Raw genomic sequence first — 22648 nt, 5'->3', positions numbered from 1 at the left:
GGCCGATGTAGTGTTAATCATCGCCCTTAGATAATTTTGGCTCAGAAGAATGTTTGTTGGCAAGCAAGCTTTACCAAAAAAATAGGGGGGGGGGCATATGTTGACAACCAAAATTGGCACCAACCGGTCTGACCGGTCGAGGTACTGTGGCCTGTCCGGTATAGACCGACCGGTCTGACCGGTCTAGGAGGAATTCGAGTCAAATAAGGATTTTTGTAGATCTAAATCTGTAATAGGGATTTGTTGCGGGATAAGTCCACCCCACCCTATAAATATAAAGGGTCACGGCCGATTGAGGGGATCCAATCGAACAAAATCAATACAAACTCTACTTTTAACCTTTTCTCCAAACCCTAGCTTTTCCAACCTCCATCTGCTATTCTTCCTTCGTCTCTGCGATGTCTAAAGGCGTTTTATGTGGCCTACCGATCCTAGAACAACCCTACGTGTGCCTGCCCTGATGGGCTCCCTCCCGGGCTAGCGTTCATCGGCTGTCGCCGATTTCATCCCGGCGACTGGTCTGACCGGTCCCATAGACCGGTTTGACCGCTCCACGCAGGAAGAGCTGCATCGAGCCCTTTCTCGCACCGCACGATCTAGTGCGTTCGTGTGTTGATCCGTAAAAGGCGTCAACAACCGAACTACGGGATAAATCCTCATGTCAAAGAGTTTGCTTCCTCTCATCCCTCCTTTAAGGTTCCACATTTACTTACTGCAATCTTTGTGTGCCTTTACTTTCATAGAGTAGTATCTTGATAGGATTGGCTATAGTTTTTGGAATGGAGTTTCACACTAGAAGAATCGTAGTTACACATTTAGATAGCACGTTTTAGTTTCAGTTTTGTGCAAACTAGTTGGAGCCATTGGTTAAGGTTTTAAGTTGCCTAATTCACCCCCTCCCCCTCTTAGGCTAGAGCACCCGATCACTCTTAGAAAATAAGCAGCTGAAAGAGACTAATGGGATACTCAGTGAGGAAAATAATGTTAACCATGCACTGATCATGGTAATTATTATTTCATTGCTTCTATCAAATAATGGTCCTATGCATGCATCTTCATCTGGGTACATTTTCAATTGCAGACAATGTATTCTGATTTTGGAAAAGAACCACCTCCAGAGCTGTTGCGGCAATAGAAAGTCTTGATGCACGTCGCCAACAGGTTACACATTTTCTTGAACGATTATACAATTCAAGCCTTCTGACTCTGAAGTCGAGGATGATGACGAGGAAGCCGTCGCAGGTGATCGTTGATAACTACTGCAGTGACCTTGACTGTGACCTGCAAGATGTGAAGTTAACTTGTTTTGGTCTATTTTGGTAGAAGCTAACATATGATGTGTAGCTGAGCTTTTGCTAAGTATTTTGTGAATGTCTGATGGTGACACATGTAGGCATGATACAATATTGCCATCTAGATTATATGTAGGTATGATGATGTGGTGATGACATGTTTGCCCTATGCAAACTGGACTTGTACTGAAGCAAATGGTTGTGGATATATGATCCATACATTGTTGATGCAATCATATAATCCAATTTGGCTCAATTGAATTGTGATTGCTAAAGTAATGATTTTAATTATTGATTATTTTATCATTCTATTAAATGATTTAGCTTGCGCTATTCTGCTAAATGATTTAGCTACCGCTATAGCTCACTATAACTTTCTATAGCTTTTAGAGAAGGCTGCCCCTAAACTTTATAGCCCGTTATTTCTTACCTTGATAATAAGGGAGGATCTTGTCTCTCATGTATGCATCTGTGATGCACTCCACTAGAATGGCAGCGATGGTGATGAGCTCACCACCATTGCTGAGCTGCTTGGCATGAGAATCTGAACTGCATCGCTGGCCCGCGTAGCACAGCATCTCCACCCACACCAGGACGATCAGCTTCAGCATGTCCGTAGCCAGTGGGTCTTTTGACGACTCGTCGATGAGCTTTGCGCCAAGTCTACATCCTATATCCAACGGTTTGTTGTGGTAAACGGCAGGCCTAGTTCCTCCAAAACGATCTTCCAATTGCGGCCAGACGAAGTTAGTCCCGGTGTTCAATGCATCACCGTAGCTCCGTAGTATTCCAGCCAGGTCCTTGGCCAAGTTGTCCTGCAGGCCGGTGAGGCCATAGCACATGTTGATGTATTCTGTGCGGCTAGTAGTAGGAGGCAGCATGAAGGGACGTGCGGCAAGCAGGAAGAGCATGTAACTGGAGAGCGCACGGGCTGCTGCCTCGGCAACGTTCTCCCGGTCGCCTGCGCGCTCCCTGTAGAAACAGAGGTAGACTTCAGTGGCGATGTGCCAGGCGAGAATGCTCTCCTCCAAGCTCAAATCTTCGGGGTTGACACTCGAGGCCAGGCACTCGTATAGCCTGCCCTTGGGCACCGCCCGACCACGTGAGTTACGGATGTGATTTGGGTGGGCTGAAGACAAGTGTATACTCTTGAGGATTTGCTCCACCAACAGCTGCTCGATGTATGAGGAGACGAGGATGGAGCCCGAGTAAGCCAACGTGTTCCACCAGTCCTCCACTCCCATCCGTACCGCTAGTTTGCTGATTCGGCTACCCCTGCTCCGAGCGCACAACTGGAGCAAGCTTTGTTGCCCCATTGAGCCTGACCAATACCTTCTCCTCCATTCAGCTGCATGGATGAGCTTGCGGACAGGCATAACTACAGGTCTAATTGGGCAACACCAAGTATGAACAATATCAGTAGTACCATATACTCCGAACTCATCGGTTGACCAGATCGAGAATATAGCCCTCAACGCTGACACCATCTCAAGGACAAGGGCCCCAACTAGCAGAACATAAGTGGCAGCGATGTCTACACTACTGTAATGACCGCCCAGCTGACGACGACGACTCCACAGATGAAACAGTAATAATGCGATGGCAGTGACAACCGGCAGAACTGCGCGAACGTACAGGCCGCCGCACCAACCGTGTATCGCTACAACCTTGGTGTAGAAGACGTCGTACATCAGGGATAGCTGCATCTCGACTATTCTGTACAGATCCTGCCCACTCAAACATGAAGTATCCGTTAGCTTTATACCGACATGGGGTAGTGGTCCCTTCAAAAAGTTCCTAGCGATATCTATCATGCCGTAGGCCAGCAACAGGTGGTCATTGGTGTCCCGCTGGCCTGTATTATGTGCACGGGCAGACTGAGAACCTGAGTGTCCTTTGTTCAAACAATCGTACTTCATTCCCCCTGGCCTGCTAGCGGCGCAGCTAAGTGCCCACACTCTCTCCCCGTACTTAACCAAACCGACCACAAATATGAGGATGGCTGCACACCGGAGCAAGGGATGGCTGACAACCGTGGACCCGTAGAGGACGTAACCGGCTGCAGCCACCTGCACGACGAGTGTTTGCAGGTGGCGCAGCCACAGCCGGTTGTCCTCAATAGCGTAAGCGGTGATGTTGTCCTGCCCACCGAGGTGTAACAGCAGGAATGGCGCCCAGAACGCCATCAGCTCGTGCTCGGGAGACCTGGTGGTGGCGGACAGGTGCCCGAGCACGTAGATGGCTGTGCCGTCAGCCAGCATGTACGCCGACCAAACGACCACCCTTAACAAGCGGTGGTCGACGCATCGGCGGAACTCCGCCAGGATGAGGAGCGCCACTTGGAGCGTGAAGCTGAGAAGCACCAGAGTCCGGAGACCCCATTCTTTCCATGCATGCGCCACGACCTCAACCTCTGCTCCTGCCATCGATGCCTCTGCCTCTTGCTTCTGAAACGGATTTGTCAGTCCAATTGATCAAACAATGTAGAATTAAAATCATAGACTATAATCTTGTTCTGTTTCGGATTATGAAAGGTGTGAGATATATGAAGATTGTTCCTAAATATTGTTACGCATATTCATGTTACGCACTGTAAGGTGAGTACGTAGTATAGTATACTATACTATACTAGGAGCACTGCGTGGCCACAAGAGGAACTCCATCATCCAAAAAGACCAAGATGAGTTTTGTATTAGATGTTAAGAACTTGATCCTTGTAGGGACATATAGATGAGACATCAATTTTTGTAACAAGGGCAATGCTGACTAAATTATACTACATCCCTTTTTAATTATGTGATGCAGTTGGGTTTTTATCAAACTTTGACCAAATTGATCAAAAGAGTATCATTAGATCTCTCATCGAATTGAGAGTACTTTAGGTGCGCATTATATATTTTTTCTATATGCACAAATATTTCTAAAAATACAAATATTTAAACGAGTGACTAAATTAGTCAACCATATCATATATGAAAACAATAAATTTTTTTGACAGCATGAATGAAAAAATAATACATATTAAAAAATGAATATGTACCATTCTACAACAAATGTGAGCTGTGTTGAAAACGTGGTGGAAAATATCATAAAATGGAGCAACTTACATGTATTGGATTAATGAAGAAGCGAAGTGGTCGACGATTATCCACTGGCCGACTGGAAATATGCAGCTAACAGCACAGATTGAAGAAAAATTACTTTGAGCTGAAGGGAGGACGTGTTAATCTAGTTTCATATTGGATGGTAGATACTGGGAAATTAATACACTGCAATGTACATAGTCAAGGCCTCAAGGAGAACATATATAGAATACAAAGTGCAGAACCTGGTGCAGACCCTCACGGAGGGTTTAAGTATTTGGATAAGACCAAGGCATCAAGCTATCTAGATACTCCAGACAGCCCAAAAGCAAATGTAAACGTCATGTACTCATTTATCCTTTTCTTTACGTGGAGAAAAAGGTTAGGTATCTAAAAAAAGAAGGGGCTAGCTGTTTATACACTTATTGATAAATTTTCTTCAACTACTTTGTATAAAAATAATATAATTATATTGAGATTTATATATAACTTTAAAATTTTTACTAACACACCATTTTCACGAAACGAAGTTTGTGGGGCCCGGAATTTTTTCCTCACCTGTGCACGCGACGAATCTGGCCTGCTCGCGCACCGCACACACAACACAAGCGGCAAGGAGCACACGCACGCAAGGAGGAGGAGCGAAAAGCCCACGTAACGTACAGATGGATGGTGCTGTGTTTTTGGTCCGGGAATCCGCCATCCGGTAGCAAACAGGCCCAATTCTTCGTAGAATTCACGCGGCGAGGCCGACCGAACATTACGGCGACTGTAACAGGGCTCTGGTTGTTTCTGATTGTGACCTCGTGTAGTCGTGTCGTCACGATTCTGAGTTGGAACTCTGCTACTCGTCACACTTGTCTTGAGCCTGTGACTGAAGTGGAAAGTCAAATGATCAAATCGCTTTGAACGTGCCACAACCGGGGTGCCAACCAGTAAGTCAAGAAACGGGGATGTCCAATTGGCCCAATCCGCTACCAGGCCATGGGCCGTGAAAATCCACTCGGCCCAAGATGACAAACCCACGTGTAACTGGCCCGGAATGGGTGTAGCGTGCGTGAGCGGTGAGCGGCGCGATCGAGCTGAGGAGGGCATGAACCAATTTGTAAATAAACTCTCTGAACTCCTAATCATTCATCTGCCCTCACCAATTGTGTTCTTGTATTCTCAATTCCCCAATTCTCCGACCTCTCCCATCTACCGTGCTGTCAACCTATTGTTGTGCCACTAAATCTTGGAAAAAAAATCTATCAAGCATGTGCATGAAGATAAAAAAAAAATCAAATCTTTTTCTCAAAGTAAGTGGATCCCTAAATAAAAATAAATATATAATTCTATATATGCATAGAAATTGAAAAACAAATTAATTTAAATAGTACTAAATAAAAAAATAAAAATCAAACTTATTATTGTACCACAAATCTTGCAAAAAATATATCATGCATGTGTGTAATGATAAAAAAAATAAATCAAATCACTTTCTCAAAGAAAATGAACCCCTAAATGAACATAAATATATACTTCTATATATGCGTAGATATTGAAAAAGATAATTTAAAAAGTACTAAATAGACAAAAAATCAAAACTCAACCTATTATTGTACCACTAAGTTTTGAAAAACAAAAACTATCATGCATGTGTCAAAATAGAAAAAAAAACAAATCTCCTTCTCTCTCCTCCATAGATCTAGTAAATAATTTACTTAGGAATGACGATAAATATATAGATCTAGTTCAAATGATTACATAATATTGTTCTCCTACTACAATAGCACAACAACATCCAAAAGTTTAAGGCAAATGGTGCCTCAAATGGCAAATACACAACATAGAGATCTAGATCTAGCTAGAGGCAAAGAGAGCTCCATTTGAGTCTTAAAACTAACAAAGAGCTTAGAAATGACATGGAATTAGCATTACTTAGCATTACTTATCTTCTAGAGCCCTCAACTTGAAGAAAACAAAGCTTAAAACCTTTTCTCCTTTTTATTTTTATTTTCGTGGAGCTTCTCCTCCGAGCAATCAATGTCTTGTCGGGAGAAAGAAGAAGGGAGTCCGTTGCTTTTATTGCCCATATTTAGAGGCGGGTGTGGAGGGGGGGGGGGGCGAACTGCTCCCAGAAATACTATTTGTTGGGACGCTTCAACCCCCCACCCACCCCTACAAACGGGCGCAATTTGTAAGGGCAGGTGGGGGTGATCTGCCCCTACAAATGAAATTTTCAGGAGCGGATTACGCCCCCCATAAATGGTGCCTATTTGTAGGGGAATTTGTAAGGGCAAGTGGGGGTGATCTGCCCCTACAAATGAAATTTTCAGGAGCGGATTACGCCCCCCATAAATGGTGCCTATTTGTAGGGGCGGGTGAGAAGGTGATCCGCCCCTACAAATGGATTTTTAGAGGCGATTCTATTGCTACAACAACCTCGCTATATTTGTGGGAACATGTGAATTTTTAGTCTGCCTCTAAAAAATTCGAGATGTTTCTACAAACCGTTTTTGTAATAGTGATCGCAGCCCCAGTGAACCTGTACCTCTGGCCTGTCCCGAGCTCCTGGCAGCCGTCGCACCGGAACGGCGGTCCTTCGGTGGCCACCAGCTTCAGCATGTGCGCGGGAGATCTCCGCTGGGGGCTCACATCGTACATCTTCATCTTCATGATCGGAGGACTTGCTTGATCTTGCTCGACTCTCGACCCGCCTGGAATCAATCAACTGAGCGAGCTTTTAAATCAATCAGTACACCCGCACTAGTGGACTTGTTGACGGAAAATGAAGACATAGCCGCCACCAGTTTGACCCTACATAAGGCGCCAAGTGGTCGGCGAGAAACCTTATTATGACAACCACCCTACCCCCTTCCCTAAGTATTAATAAACAATACATATGGAATATGTAATATGATTTTTTAATAGGTTAGCTCCAAGTCCAGCCAAGTAGTATCTTTTATGGGCGTGCAAGATGGCATCTTATTTTAGCATAATCAAGTTATTATCAGGCTCTAACATATGTCAAGTAGAGAACAATATGATCACAAATTAAATGGGGGGAATTGTTCTTAGTATGCGTACTTTAGTAATGAATTCATGCTGTTGTCAATCTAACAAAGCATGATCACTACTAAATTTTTTTTTTGAAAGTAAAGGCAGGAGTGCTGCCAAATCATATAAGGAGGAGTAGAAAGCACTACTATAGATATACCCTTTGTAAATAGACTATTACTGCCGGTTTAATTAAAATAGCTATCACTGCAAGACTCGGTGGTGATAGTCACTTTCAGCGCCGAATTGTATTACGACCCGACAGTGATGGGTCACCCTTCTCTTTTTATTCAACTAGCCTATCAACCCGTGCTCCCATACGGACTAATTAAAATTAATATAAGAATGAGGTCAATAATTATAATTATGTATCTCACGCTCTTTTTCATCAATTAAATATTCTAACACATACTCTAAAATATATATTTATCATTATTTAGTTACAATAGATTTCATTTTGCATCTCACCTCCACATGTATTCGATATATATATTTAGTTAAACTATTTGTTTGTGAATTGGTAGTCTTATCTCTTCCATCATACATAAATACATGGTGACACATCGTGGGTAGTATTTTTATATAAACAATAATATTAGTAATGATAGAAATTGTAATTTAGATTTTTATATTGACACTTTAATATTTTATTATAATTTTATAATTTAAATTCATATTTAGGAGTAATTTAACTTCTAATAATGATATAATTGAATAATTTATATGCAAATTTAGGGGGCTATTTGTATTATAATGGCATAGGTGGGTAATTTACACAAAGATTAGGTGGTTACTTTAAATTTTTTTTATAATGGCATAGGTCAGTAATTTAGATACATGTTTAGGGAGTTACTTTAGTCTATCTTCATAATGGCAGAGGTGGGTAATTTATAATAAAAGATAACAAATCCAATGGCAGAGTTGTTATATTGAAGGTTAGATGTTTTTTATTTTTGTGAGAATTTATATAATTTCTTAATTTTATTAGAGTGTCCACCTAGAATTCTAAGTGGCTTAGACTTCAAAGGAGACTCCAATTAGTAATAGTAAGATATTATCTCCGTCTGGTTGGCGAGCAATGCAGGCCGGCTACAACGACCCTCGCTCTTGGGTCTTGGCAGACATTCACTCATAGTTGTCGTTCTGGGCTCGGTCCGGCTACCACCGACCGGGAAGAGAACGCCACCATTGGATTGCCTGAAACTACAACAAGGAGAACGTCAAGTCGTTAACCAGCTGAATCATAGAACTAGTAAGACAGACACAAATATTAGCATGTGCATCCACGTACTGATCGAGAACAGTGTAACATTCCGGATTTTTCCGGAATGTTATAAAGTCGAAAAATGTGAATTTCAAAAAATTTTGTGACAGTGCTGTAATAATTTCATATAAGTAAGAATTCTTTCTCTCTAAAATTCCTAGTAATTAAAAATTTTGTTTGAATTAAGGAAAATATTTTGCTAGTGTGAGAAATATTTGGAGTTACCCGGATTTATTGCATCTACCTTGTTTAATTCGAATTCGTTTCGGGTTTATTTCATTGATTGAACTTGTGTGGAATTTAAATTGAAGTGAGCCCTTCAATTTAAATTCAGATACTAACACCTAACTCTCTAACCGGCCCAAAACGCAGCCGGCTAAACCCACCAGTTCGCTGGCCATTTTTGGCCTGCACTCGTCCGGCCCAAACCTCTTCACGCAGCCCACCCCGTCCTGCTGAACCTCCACGGCCCAGCCTAGCACCACGCCACCCCCCTTTTCCTTCCTTGAGCCGCTGACAGCAGGGGCCCGCCGGTCAGGCACCCTATTCCCTTTTCCCCAACCTCCCGACGCCTCCTCTGCCTTCGCGAGCCGCGCCGACGCCCCTCGCCATTCTTCGCATCCGCTCCGCGACAACGAGGGGAGCCGGCCGCGCCCACGTCACCCACACGCCCCGCGCCGTGCCCTTGACCGCTTTTGCCTGCGCGCAAGCCCAACCCTAGCCTCGCGCGGCTGGATTGCCGCCACGCGTCCCGGGCGCCCGCGCCGAGCCGCCCCAACCGTCCCTCGGCGTCCGCGACCCCTATAAGAGCAGACGCAGCTGCCTCGCAAACACTAGAAGCCCTCGGTCTCTTTTCTTTGTGCGCCGCCACCAAGGAAAGGGAGAGCCGAGAGGGGGAAGAGAAGAAGAAGCAGAGGAAGAACGGAGGGCCAAGGAGGATTGAAGAGGAAGGAGGGCGCTGCGCTGCTACGGCCGGGCCCGAGCTTGCCGCCGCTGTCGGCCTCGACATCGCCTCCGCGCCGCGGTGGAGGAGCCGCTGCTCAGGAACGCCGCCCGAACCAGCAACACCGTGGCCGTGTCCAAGGAGAAGGACGCCGCCGGACCCGACGCCGAGCCCAACCAAGCCAGCGAGGAGTACTTGCTGCCGCAACTCGGCGCCGCCGCTGGGCATGAGGAGAACGACGCCGACGTCAAGCTGCCCACGGGACACCACCGGATCGAGCAGAAGCATGCCGCCGCCCGAGCTCGTCACCACGCCGGTGCCCCCGATCGACGACATCGACGTTCCAGCGCAGCCTGCACAGCACCAACCCGACACGGCTCCGCCTCGCCTATGCCTCACCCTGTTCCCCTTCGACTTGAGCCGGTAGGTGCTGCTGTGTCCCGTCCAGCCCTTTTTCTTCCTGTCCGGTGTGAGCTTCGCGCCGCCAATGAACCATCCGTAGACAGCCATAGGTCTTTCCCCGTCCAAGGTTTACGTTTGCAGGGGCCCGACGCGCCGCCGCCACACCTTGGAAACCGCCGTCGCCCTCTCGGCCGGCTGCCAGGCCAAAACCTTGGCCTTGCCTCGCCGCGCCGCTGCCTGACCTCGCCGTGGCTGCACCCGGCTCATGCACATGCCTTGCTGTCCAAGGCCGGGCCTTTCTGCCCCCTTTGCACATGCACGCCACGTTGTTGCCTCGCTTGGGCACGAACCCAACCATGCCGCAGCGTTCGCACAAGGCGAGCCCTTTCGGGCATTTTGTCGAGCACTCATGGTGCGCACGACCACACAACCTATAGGTGTACGTGACCTTGCCTTGCAGCAGCACCGTCACCTAGAACGGCCTAGAATGCCGCCCTAGTGCCTTTGCATGCACACCCGCCGCCTACAATGCGGCCGAGCGCCCGTGACTGCCCTTCGGCATTCTGCCGAACACCTTGCAAGCAGCCACAAACCTGTGCTCACGCGCACTCGACGCAACGCAGCTGGCTGGTTTGCCGCGTCGCCGTCGCGTTCCACCTCCGCCTTGTTTCCCTTGCCCTGTTCTGGCCCTGGCCTTGTGCCACTTCCGACCCGTCACGTCGCCATGGATCGGAATGCCCGCGTTCCACTCGCGAACACGCTCTGGAGCCTCACCAAACACCAAGCCTGTTAACCCCACTTGGCCCTTATCTCGCCGCGTCGTGTCTCGGCTTTCCGAGTGTCAGTGTGTGCACGAACTCAGTTCACCACCGCACGTCCAAGCCGGTCCCCTAGCCGTGCCCTTCGGCCATGCTCGCGACGCCGCCGTTGCCTAACCTCGCCGCCGCCACCGTGGCCACGCCATGCGTGCGTCGCGCGCGAACGTGCGCGCTGGCACTCGAGGCTAGGCCTTTGCCCTTCCTCACCACCAAGTCCCCGATCTCGCCTTGCGTGTTCCCGAGAACGCCGTAGCGCTCCGCAGCCTGAAGCCTCATCTCCACCTTGAGTCGTTATCCGAGCCGACCTAGTTCTCGAGCCAATCCACCAAACTGCGTGGGCCCTACTAGTCAGTGACGCAGCATGTGGCTGACATGTGGGCCCAGCTAACCCCCTGGCCGTGGCCCAAGTTGACCTGGTCAACGTTGACCACGTCAACGCTGACATCATCAACAGCCATGACGACGTCAGCATGTGGCTGACTTCCTTGTTGTCGTAAGCCTGACACGTGGCATGCGCAGAGGCTGCCACGTGGCTAACTGTGTGTTTTCCTTTTTCCGATAATCATTTAGTAATTTCAGGAAATGCTTTAGTCTTAGAAAATTCTTAATAATTTAACCGGATCCCTGAAAATTATGAAACCAGTTTCATAATTCTTATAAAATCATGATCTACCCGATAGAATAGGTTTTTGTTGTGAGTTGGATCTTATTTGAGCAGTTTTGTCCATTCTTGCACTTTGGTCCTTATGTTTATACGCAATCACGACTAGGTCCTGACGAGAAGAAGTTGATCGACGTTTCGAGCAACCAGCGGATCCAGAAGGACTACCCCGACACCCGGAGGATCCAGAAGGATGTACCGGACGACCAGAAGACTTCAGAGACCGAGGAAGGCTATGACGACCTATCAGGTTCACGCCCATTCGAGATTGAATACCTATTAGGCATTGCTTGCTAGATATGCTACGCTCCCAAATTGAGTGTGATGAGATGAGCTTGCATGGCCATTTATTTTACCGTATTCCTTGATTCCCATACTTAGAAATGATTTGTTGTATGCTATTGCTACTATGAGTGAGATTTGGGGTATGGGAATATATGATATGATAGTCCTTGCTTGCTGGAATTGCCTCCACATATATGGGAGTTGGTGATTAGGTTACAGCGGGGGCGAGCGGACCCTTTTCTCTGATCTTCGGATCGAGAGCTGGGGATTGTGTGTTGGGCATGATCCTGTGAGCACCTGTAATGGGTGACGGGCACCTGTGGCGGGTGCTAGACCGTTCCCATGGGAACATTGTAGAGATGTAGGAATGGAGGAGATACTTGTGATGGGTATCGATTGCAGACCGTGTTGACGGAATGCTAACTTGGATGAAGACGCTCGCCTCAGCTAGATGTAGGACTTGACTTTGTGGCCCTAGTGATGGAACTATGTCAAACGTGCACACCACTTATCCTTTATGAGGGGGGACCCAGCCCGAGCAAGCTATGCACGGCACCATTACTGCAGGACGATAGTGTTTCAGTGTCAGGTGGAGAGGGCATGACCCTATCGCCCCCGATCGCAGGATCCATGGAGATTCCATTCTAGATAGCTTCACAGCCCCGGGCGACCTTCTGTGGGAGGATGCGCCCCAGACCGGGAGTAGGATGGTGCCGTAGCTGTTAGTTTTGTTGACTGGTGCCTCGGAGAAAGTCGGCTGATCCCCGGCTGGATTTGGGGCGAGTGGGTACAGGTGTAAAACCCCTGCAGGGTGAAAACTATACGTATAGCCGCGTACTCAGTCATGTACAACTCTGGATCTGGCCCCACAAATGTAGTTAGATCCATATATACTTTTCTACCTCCATCTAGTCTACTTTTCCTGCTTGGATAGCAGCTGAGGTGCGGGGAGAGGGAGTTCCCGCACCGAAACTGGGTTGAGATAGCTGTAGTGGGAGATAGGAGACCGGGAGTCCGGAATGCCGGAGCTGCCCGCGTCGGAAGGAGATTTGGATGACTTATTTATATATTGCTTGCATAGGAAACTCTAGCCTATCCTTGGCATTACTTTTATACCGTTTGCATCCACATAAAGCTTGCATACGGATGGTGACGTGAACCTATCCCGTCCTTGGGGATAGCCTGATAGATGCAGGAACCGAGTGAAGGAGTCGACAGGATGACATCGGAAGAAGACGTGAAGGATGGCCCGAGCTACTCACCGAGCCGTTTGTGGAGAGGATTCGTGAAGATGAAGAAGCCCAGATGACTAGTTATCGTTTCTGCTTTCTGTTTGTTTTCTTTTAGCCCAAGGGGCTTGTACTTTGAGATTCGTATTACAATCCTTTGGATTATGTAATAAATAAACCCATGTGATGTTGTAAACGTGAGTTATGTCTGTGATATTTGATTGAAATGAGTTCTGTATGTGATAGCTACTGATCCAGGGACTATCACGATAATACAGCGAGTCGGGTTCGCCTTTCGGGAACCCGGTCTGTTTCAAACAGAGTCCATCGGTGCCCAGGAAACAGAGTCTTCTTCGAGGCAATGAAACATCATATGTCGAGTGAATTTCTTATACGGCGCCCGTGCTCTGCTAGTCCGTTGCCGCTGTCGCCGCCGCGAGCTAGTGTTTGGGGAGGGGAAGGGGGCGGCCAGGGAGGGTGGGTGGTGGGCGGAGCGGCATCCGGCGAGGTCGCCGGCGACCGGGGTGGTGACGGGAGGCGGCGACCTTTAGGTTTTCGGATTGCTTGAGGGTGGGGGCGGCTCCCATGGCCGCCGGCCATAGAGGAGGGGGCCGGGGGGTGGCGGCGGCCCGGCGGAGGGCGCGGCGGCGCAGGAGCGCCGCCGGCCAGGCGAGGCCAGACAAACGGTAGGCGGTGGCCGGCGGCGGGGGCGACGGGAGAAGGCGACGCAGTGGCGGGCTCGGTTAGGGAGGCCGGCGGCGGAGGTGGCGGAGGCTGCCGGAGCCGGAGGAGGCGGTCGACGTTGGGGGTGACGGGAGGAAGAGGGAAGGAGGAAGGAGGAAAAAGAAAGGAGGAAGGAGGAAGGAGGAAGAAGAACAATAAGAGAGCATACCTGTTCGCTACTACCGCTCCCGGCGAACGAGCGCTCTCCAGTGTCCCCTTATGTCGAGACACATGAGCATATGTGCCCAGAAAATTAAGACCACTTTAGGAGGTATTTTCTCTTGCGAATCAGCACAGTCAAGCGAAACAGGACACATGACACATGCAAGCACCGACTCTTCTCCCCTTGTGTGACATGAGGCCTTCATGTTCCACCTTCTTGTTGTCTGAATGCAAGGATGCTGAAGCAGAGGGTCTAGATATGTTCGAAAGTGAGTGAATTTTAAGAATCACTGTCACACCCTGAAATTGTTGGATTTCAGGATGTGATTATAAAAAAATTAAAGCAATAATTTCCCCATAATTCTAAAAATTTTCCAACATTTATTCTCTGTACAGGAAATTCAGTATAATTTTTTTTAATTTGTTGTTTTTCTAAATTAAATGATGTTAATCTATTTGTTTTGCACTCATGCCGCTTTTGCATGGTTTTATTGTTTGACTTTCAATTGGAACTTGAATTCTTTGAATTTGAATTTGAATTGGAGTTGTTGTTTTTGTTCCAAAATTTTCAAAGCCTCTCTCTTTCCCTTTTTCCGTTTTGGCCCGACCCAGGTTCTCTTCTTCTTCCCCTTCCTCTTCCTTTCCCGCAGCTCCTTCCGTTCGGCCCAATTCCCGGCCCAACTCCTTTCCTGGCCCGTGTCCGGCCGGCACCCGCGCTCCCACGCCCTTCTCGTGGCCCGCATGCCAAGACCCGCGGCCGCCCTTATATATGCGCCGCCCTATCCCCCTTGGCCCCTTTTCATCATGCGCCGCCGCTCCTGCTCTAAACCCTAGCTCCGCCACCGCCATTGCCGGAGCTTGGAGCCTTGCGCCGCGCCATCGCCCTACCGTCTCTCCTCAACGACCGTGCGTTCCTGGAGCTCCGCCGCAGGGTGAGAAGTGCCACGCCCCCTTCTTTTCCCTCTATTCCGCTCTCCCTCGTGTGGATTAGCTCGCCGTCACCGTAGTTCCGCCCGTCGCCGCCGAGCTTGCCCTCCGCCGCGTATTTGCCCCACGCGGACCCTGCCATCAAGTTCCCCGTCGCCTCCGCTCTCTCCTCAGCCTTTCCCCACACAAAACCGCCACTGGATAGCCGTTTTTGGCCAAGTCTGGCGAGCCCCCGGCGCAGACCTCGCCGCTGGCGATAGTGCGCCGACGACCGAGCCGCCTCGCCCGCCGGCCACCGATGGCCCAGATCGGATCCAACCGAGTCAAATAAAACCCTTAGCGGTCAACCCTTGCACATTTTGCAAAAGAGCCCTCTGGTTTTTGTGAAATCATCCCTCGATCCACCCCTGTTCAAAAGTATTTAAGAGGTAGCCCTTTATTTTCTGTTTTAGCCCCTAGACTTTTATAAAATCCAACTCACAGTCCAGGAGCTCCAGTTTTTCAAGCTAGTCCCCAAAGTTTAAGTTTAATTTCATTTTAGACCCTGTTTTCTTCAGATCTAACCCTGGAAGTTCAACTCTTTTACAAATAAACCCCTGGAACCTTATTTTAGCCATAACTTCTTCATTTTAACTCCGTTTTCAACGATTCTTGTGCTCATGTGATCCTTACAACGTGTGCAATAGCTTTACGACCTTGTTATCCTCTGTGAGCACAATTTTATGTTACTTGCAAATCTTTTCTGCTAGCCCTCATAATCTATAGTTAATCGCGACTAGGTCCTTAAAGCCTTGTTTCTTTCGTAGTTTCTGTGTTTTAGATCTATTTCGACTCGTTCTTGTTGCGATGGTCTTGTTTTAGCGTAAGCTATCATTTAGTAGCATCGTTGTGCCGTAGTTTCCTTTTTAAATTAAATATAAATTTAATTTAATTAATGTATATTCTGATTAGCTTTTCTAATTAAAAGCAAATTAGGCTTCTACTCCCATTTTCATAATTAATGTTAACTTGATTAATATCAACTAAAATGTGTTTTTAATTTGATAGTTCACCATGAGTTATATAAAGTTGTGCATTTAGATGATCTCACATGTTCTTTTCAAATTAATTGTTTGACTAGTGTAATGTAATTTGTACATAGATAATCATGAATAAAATTTGACTAAGTTCTACTTCACCTTTGCAAATGAAAAATATAACATGAGTTAATTATAATTCAGGATAATTCTTTTAAATGTCCTTTACATTTGTTTTCCCACAGAAAATACTTGAACCTCATAGTTCTTTTGTTCAATAATAATACAAATCTTCCGATAGCCGTTTCTTTTCAATCGTAGCTCTATTTTAGCTGTACTTGTTGTTTGCTTTGTATGTTGCCTGATGATTGCCTCGAGTAGAAGGATCGTTGTTCGAAGCCTGAAGAATTTAAGAATTGTAAGTGATCAAGAGCTGAAGAACAGTAAGAGTAGCTTTTCGTTGGAAAAAGGCAAGTGACCCTAACCACCCTTCTATCTATGCTTATTTACGAGATTATATATTTTAATTGGAACATGGAGAACCACCCAGGAAAATAGTACAACCATAATACTATATGGCTTTGGTCTTGGCTCATTAATTAGAAACTCTAGCTTGTGACAGTCTTACCGAAAGGGCAAGAGGGGATGCATCGATGGGGTATAGCCCGGTCCTCTTGGGGTAGCAGCCTTTGCTAAGGTGTTGAACATTAGGGAGGTTTATGCTTTGCTTTGGCTTGAAACCTTAGCGGGCTGTCTTGTTAGGGAATCTTTGTCAAGGCCTCGTAGCGTCCATATGCAATCACACCTCGAAAGTGTGGTATTGTGCGTGATCAGCACATGCGTCATTGGGTTCAAAGTTCTTCAGAACTTTTACGCGAATTGTGGTGAAAGTGTACAACCTCTATAGAGTGAAAAGTAATATATCAGCTGTGCTCACGGTCATGAGAGGCTTGGACCCTCACATGATTAATAAACGTAAAGATGGATATAATTCACATTCTGGTTATTTCTTATGGCCTTGCTGAGTACCAACTGTAAATATAATCACCCTTACTGCTGCTCAGAAGGAGAAGTTGTATAAAGAATTTGAAGATGATGCTGAGTTCTAGGCGTACGCAATCCCCAGTTGATTGCCTGTGAAGTTTGAAGCCTTCGTTTTCAGGATAAGCTGTAAAACTCGGATAGTCTATAATTGCTTTTATTCTCTTTTACGTGATACTGTTACTGATTATTCACTTATAACACTACAAAAAATCTGTTGATCCATGACGATTAAATTTCGTCACAGATCACTAAAAAACTGTCATAAAACATTATCTATGACGATCTCAAATTACATCATGTATTGAGCGTCATAGATCACATCTCGTGACGTTCCTTAAATTTTCGTCACGAATTGCTTGATCCATGATGTTTTGAAACCGTCATAAAAATATCCCCAGGCCCCCAAAGTCCAACCCAAGCTCATTTTCTATGACGAAAAAAACATCACAAATAGTATAATTTTCGTCACGGATTCAATTGCCATGTCACACATTGATGACATAGAGGATGACGTGGCTGTTGACATGACGATGACGTGCACGGCAATAATGATGTGGCTGTTTACATGGCTGCTGACATGACAATGACGTGAAAAGTGGTGCCGACATGGCAAGTGACGCGGTAATCAACGTGGCATATGACATGGCAAGCGACATGGGGAGTGACGTCAGCAGCACAGCTCATGAGTGGATGGGCCCAATTCAGAGTGGGCCACTAAGTTGGGCCTAATTTCAGCCCAAGATTAATTATCAGATAACGGGATTTTTTCTTTTTTATATTTAAAAAAAATAAAAATTTCAAAAATATATGTCCGTTTTGCAATATTTCAAAAATACCCCCCGATCGCCCTCCCATAGGGCGATAGGCCCAAAGTGTAATTTTTTTTCAAATTTGCAACGAGGTCCCTGGAGAAAAAAAAGGGGCCTGTCGCCGCCCCCCCCCAAACGGGCGACAGGGGCCTGTCGCCCACCCCTGGGGCGACAGGGGCCTGTCGCCCGTTGGGGGGGCGACAGGGTCCCCTCCCCTTTTTATAAGCCCTGGCCGCCATATGCCGCCATTCCCTTTGTCATTTGAGCCTAAAAATTCAGGAAAAAAGCTGGAGTGATTGCCGTGTTGTCACATCTTTTTGAAATGGTGGAAGAGCACTACTATTGGGTCACGTATATCTGGGCAAAGAATGCGACATTTGGGAAACCCGTGATCGCCGTGCTGAGTAGTTGCAACCTGTGATCTCGTACTCGTAGCTAGATACACTATGGTTCCTATTTTGAGCTATTCGAGCGTGTAATCGTCATCTACGTCAGCAGGATCTCGGCCGCCACTCCTACCGCACCTAACTTGTCATTCATTAAATCACGGAAAAAAAATCGCAAGAACTTCTCTTATTTCATGAGCATTATGAAACCCACAAACATAACAAGTTCACATCAATGGTACCTATAGAAACAAATGACAAGTAAACTAGCACAATCATAAACATCGGATACAAATAAGCGGTCCGCAGCTATCTCATTACAAATAAACATCAGAGATACAAACATCAGATATATCTAACCACCCATAGGGCGTCGGACCCTCTTAGCCCTCTGCTGGGCACGGACATGGCCCTCGTAGTAGGTGAGAACATCCGGAGACCTCACCTGTCGCTCAGGACGCGCAAGGGGCTGCGGTGTCTGCTGCTGAGAGATCCCAAGTGGTGCTCCTCCTAGCTGTGAATACCCCAAGACATCGGGGTCACCTTGCGCGGCAGGCTCTTCTGGACTCAAGCTGCCGAAGTCGTCTAATGTGAAGTCTCGTTATCTGGTCGAAAGGAGGAAGAAGAAGGTCCGGCGCCCGCGTCGGGGTAGAATCCTACGCAAAAAATGTGGATGTTAGCGTACGCTCGTATATTTCGTAATGACATGTAGAAACCGAAATACGAAACATAAACTAACCTGTGTAGACCGGTATCTGTGGCCCCGGTACCATCCCTGGATACGGTCCGCCAACTGGTGCTGTCCCTCTAAACATTCCAGTATGGCCGAACGCAATAGCTGGATCGTATCCTGTATGTGATATTAGTAAATATGTAGGAACATTTGATCTAATTTGAAGAGATATGTACATTACCTGCACTTGGGAAGAACTGCGACGTCGGCCCGTGCACGGTCGACGGACACGGGAACGACGACGAGGCCTGGATTTCATTTTGTGTCTTCTCCCGGATTTGAACAAGAATGACCAGAGGCCACCCACGCTCTAGAGCTGTTTGCATGTACTTCTGCCAGTCATCAATGCTGTGTATCATCATCAATTCCCATAATTCACTTTCTACCTCCCAATTAACAAGAGACTGGACAGTGATCACATGTGTCAACGGATCAACATGGAACCCACGCTGCAGTCACTTACATATGGAACCAAAACTCCTTTCCAAAGGTTTATCTATGCCGCTAGATGTGCACTTAAAGGCAGAAATGTCTACTCCATTTGACCCATACATAACATTGTATTCACCATAAAATACTTGAAACTGCATCTTGCTCGACATATCTGTATATCACATAATACTTATCGAGTTATACTCTTTACTTCACTACCTTATTCAATAATCCGTAAAAACTAAGTATGAAATTCAACTACAATGTATAAGTATTCATAACTACGTGATGACACTCAAATTCTATACTGCATATACCAAATTCTATTCTAAATCATAATTAATTTATAAACACGTCTCTAATAGTACTGCAATTGTAATAATAAATGCGTAGTACTAATTTTCTAAACTAATTTACTACTACGTAACTACAAACTAAAGTATCATTAAACTCCTACTTAAATGGTTCTACTATAGCACTAATTAAATTACTCAACCCTACTTAAATTACTCATACTTAAATACATAGTACTTAAATATAACAATATATAAACTAAATGTACTAACCTGCAGATCACAAGTGCTGAATCCGGCAAAGCTTCGCCGCTTTTCTTCTCCTCAATCCTCTCTTTTTTTTCTGAATTTTTAATGGAATTTTCGAGCTCAAATGAGGAGGGAAGGGGATGGTTGGAGCTTGTATAGGGGGGCATACCCCGATCGCCCGAGGGGAGGCGACAGCCCCCCTGTCGCCCGGGGGGGCGACAGGCCCCCCTGCCGCGCCCATGGGCCGTGCCTAGCGGTAGCCCGAGGGAGGGGCGACGAGCCCCCCTGTCGCCTGTTGGGGGGGCGACAGACCCCCTTTTTTTTCCAGGGACCTCATTGCAAATTTAAAAAAAATTACACTTAGAGCCTGTCGCCCTTTGGGAGGGCGACCGGAGGGTATTTTTGAAATATTTCAAAACGGACATATATTTTTGAAATTTTTATTTTTAAAAAATATAAAAAAAAAAAAATTCTCGGATAACTAGATTTAACTTTATTCACAGCCCATTTATTAAAGCAGAAGTTACAACCCCAGAATTCACAATAAGCAATTCAGGCCCAAATTCACATGAATAAGGTTTCTATCACATACATTTCCATCTACCAAAACTAGTAATATTCCAAGACAACATAATTAACCAGAAACAACAAACGGTAGGTTTCATCAAGAATATAAACCAGCAGCAGCAAAGTTTGATTCCTGCGGAAGTTGAAGTTCCACCAAAAGCCAACAGACCACCAAAATAGCAAGCTGCAGCAACAAAGTTTATTTGGTTCTTGCAAAAGTTGAAATTCTACCAAAAACTAACAGAACACCATTGCACCTGCACAGCAAAACTCAAAAAGATCAGAGTCACGGTACAAAGATGAGTAGATCAAAACTGAGCTAGTTGTCAGGCAACATGAAACAAGCATAAATATCTGAGCAGACCACCAACTGAATGACACCCAGCAGCTGCTTTACTACTAACAGCAAGAAATAGGAACAAGCAAGTACTTCTTATACTAGATTGGAGATGCACTAGTAAAATAACAGTCAAGTACTCAATCCTCACTGCTGGACCTACAATACCTACTAGGAAATCAAGTATTCAAGTACTTGGACTACTAATTGCCAGAAAGAAGTGAATCAGTCGAAGTGCAGAACTAGTACCTCTCTTCGTCAGCACATGGCACCTTGGTTTGGAGACGAGCAGCATTGGCCTTGCAACAAGATGAAAACACATGCTCAGATTTCAAATTTTATCTCATCACATCCACACAGCTAGTAATTATTGCAATTTCCAGGTAATAATTTCCAACTGAAACTTTCAGGATACATATGTGATTTAATAAAAAGGGGGGTTCAGTTTGTGATATAAATTACCATGAACAAAAAATAAACACATCACAGAGTATGAACACTATTACAGCGTTCCCGTTACAGGAGGAACAACAAAGACAAACTCACCAAACGTCCAGAGTATGAACACACCAAAGTAGCTATTAGACTGCAAGCAAGGGCAGGTTGCATATCAGCATTTGTAAATACTAGTCTGAAGAATGCTACATCCTAGATAAATTGAGGATTAAGCTTACATGTTCCACAAACATCCAACTTTTTTAGTCATCCATCTAAATCTTCTTTGCAGACCTGCACATGGTATAGCAGATGTTGAGCTCTAATGGTGCAGTACTATCCTTAGCAAGAGTTTGCTGTTTGTTCAGTCTTTATTAATAGAAAAGAGCACAGGTATTGCATAAATAATTTGTACTTAGCACATGCCAGTTATTATCTTGGAGTTTATCATGACCCCGTGCATGTAGAGAAGCAGTACAGTATGGTCTTTTCAAAACAAACTTTGGCTTTTTTTCCTGTCTATAAGTTTCACATCTAGGGGGGGCAATGGGGGCATGTTCTTCTATAGGATAAATTCTTGTAACTTAAATCTAGTCTATAGGATGAATTCTTGTAAGTTGTAACTTAAATCTAGTTCCGACCACATCTACAGTAATGCCCCTATCCTGCTTGTTTCTATAGGATGAATTCTTGTAACTTAAGTGATAATGCTGTGCGTGGCGAGAGGAATCAACGAGGATAAAAGGACAAAGCCTTTTTTGAACATGCGGGTGCGTGGTGCTAATGCTGTGCGGTTGCGTGGCCAGAGGAATCTCACTCACCGAGATGGCGCCAGCCACGAAGATGGGCACGGCCCAGCCTTTTCTTCTCCAGACCTCTCGAACATGCGGCCGCCTAGAGCAAGCCGCTGATTCCGCCGCCGCCAGGCCGCGTACAAGCGCCCTCCGAAACAGCGCGCCTCCACCACCATCACTTGCGCTGCCTGGAGCTCTGCGCAGTCCTCCGCCTGCCATCGCTCTGCGCAGTCCTCTAGCTCCACTGAGACCTCCAGCGTTTGCTCCAGGCCTCCATCCCGTCGCCGCGGCTTCCGGCGTCTGCTCCAGCCCGGCCGCCGCGGCGCGGGTGTCGACGAACGGGCGGCGGATCCAAGGGCCACTGCATGGATCTGGCCCGACGGATCCGAAGGCCACCGCGTGGATCTGGGATAGCCATGGAGGAGGGCGACGGCGGATCTGAGTTGTTGGGGAGAGAGGCAACAGACTGAGGGAGAAAGGGAGCGGCTAGGGTTTCGGAGGGGAATGATGCACCTTTTATGCTTCTCAGGATTCAATCTAGATCGTTGTTTCAGAGATGAACGGCCAGCACGAACCGGACCTTCGAAGAAAATGGCCCAGGATAGGGCTTTCAGCCCAGTTAACAAAATTGTTCACAATTTTTTATCATTTTAACAGAGAGATATTTAAATTTGAAAACGTGTGAAGTAGCATGCAAATCGAATTATGACTCATACCCAAAAAAT

The 22648-nt window shown here is 46.3% G+C and overlaps 1 protein-coding gene and 1 long non-coding RNA gene across 2 annotated transcripts; both read right to left on the bottom strand.

The window, feature by feature from the left end:
* Window positions 1-979: 979 nt before the first annotated feature.
* On the bottom strand, window positions 980-4572 carry LOC120684437. Its single transcript, XM_039966298.1, has 3 exons — window positions 4400-4572; window positions 1723-3739; window positions 980-1281 (listed from the first exon to the last, which is right to left on the bottom strand). Exons 2-3 carry the CDS (start codon window positions 3716-3718, stop codon window positions 1163-1165), a joined length of 2115 nt encoding a protein of 704 aa, XP_039822232.1. The 5' UTR covers window positions 3719-3739; window positions 4400-4572; the 3' UTR covers window positions 980-1162.
* A 15688-nt stretch (window positions 4573-20260) lies between these two features.
* LOC120684341 lies at window positions 20261-22430 on the bottom strand. The gene is made up of 4 exons (XR_005679247.1): window positions 21951-22430; window positions 21369-21423; window positions 20944-21280; window positions 20261-20614 (listed from the first exon to the last, which is right to left on the bottom strand). It is a non-coding gene; the product is annotated as an uncharacterized LOC120684341 (long non-coding RNA).
* Between the last annotated feature and the right edge of the window lie 218 nt (window positions 22431-22648).

This window comes from Panicum virgatum, chromosome 8N, assembly GCF_016808335.1.
Source record: "Panicum virgatum strain AP13 chromosome 8N, P.virgatum_v5, whole genome shotgun sequence".
NCBI classification, from domain to species: domain Eukaryota; kingdom Viridiplantae; phylum Streptophyta; class Magnoliopsida; order Poales; family Poaceae; genus Panicum; species Panicum virgatum.
This window is presented reverse-complemented; position numbering and strand designations above follow the sequence as displayed.

Excerpts from the sequence above, each read along its gene's own strand:
- LOC120684437 (XM_039966298.1), bottom strand. The coding sequence starts at position 3,718 with ATGGCAGGAGCAGAGGTTGAGGTCGTGGCGCATGCATGGAAAGAATGG. Across the intron at positions 1,282-1,722 it reads GATCCTCCCTTATTATCAAG|GTCACAGTCAAGGTCACTGC; the intron begins GTAAGAAATAAC and ends CACATCTTGCAG.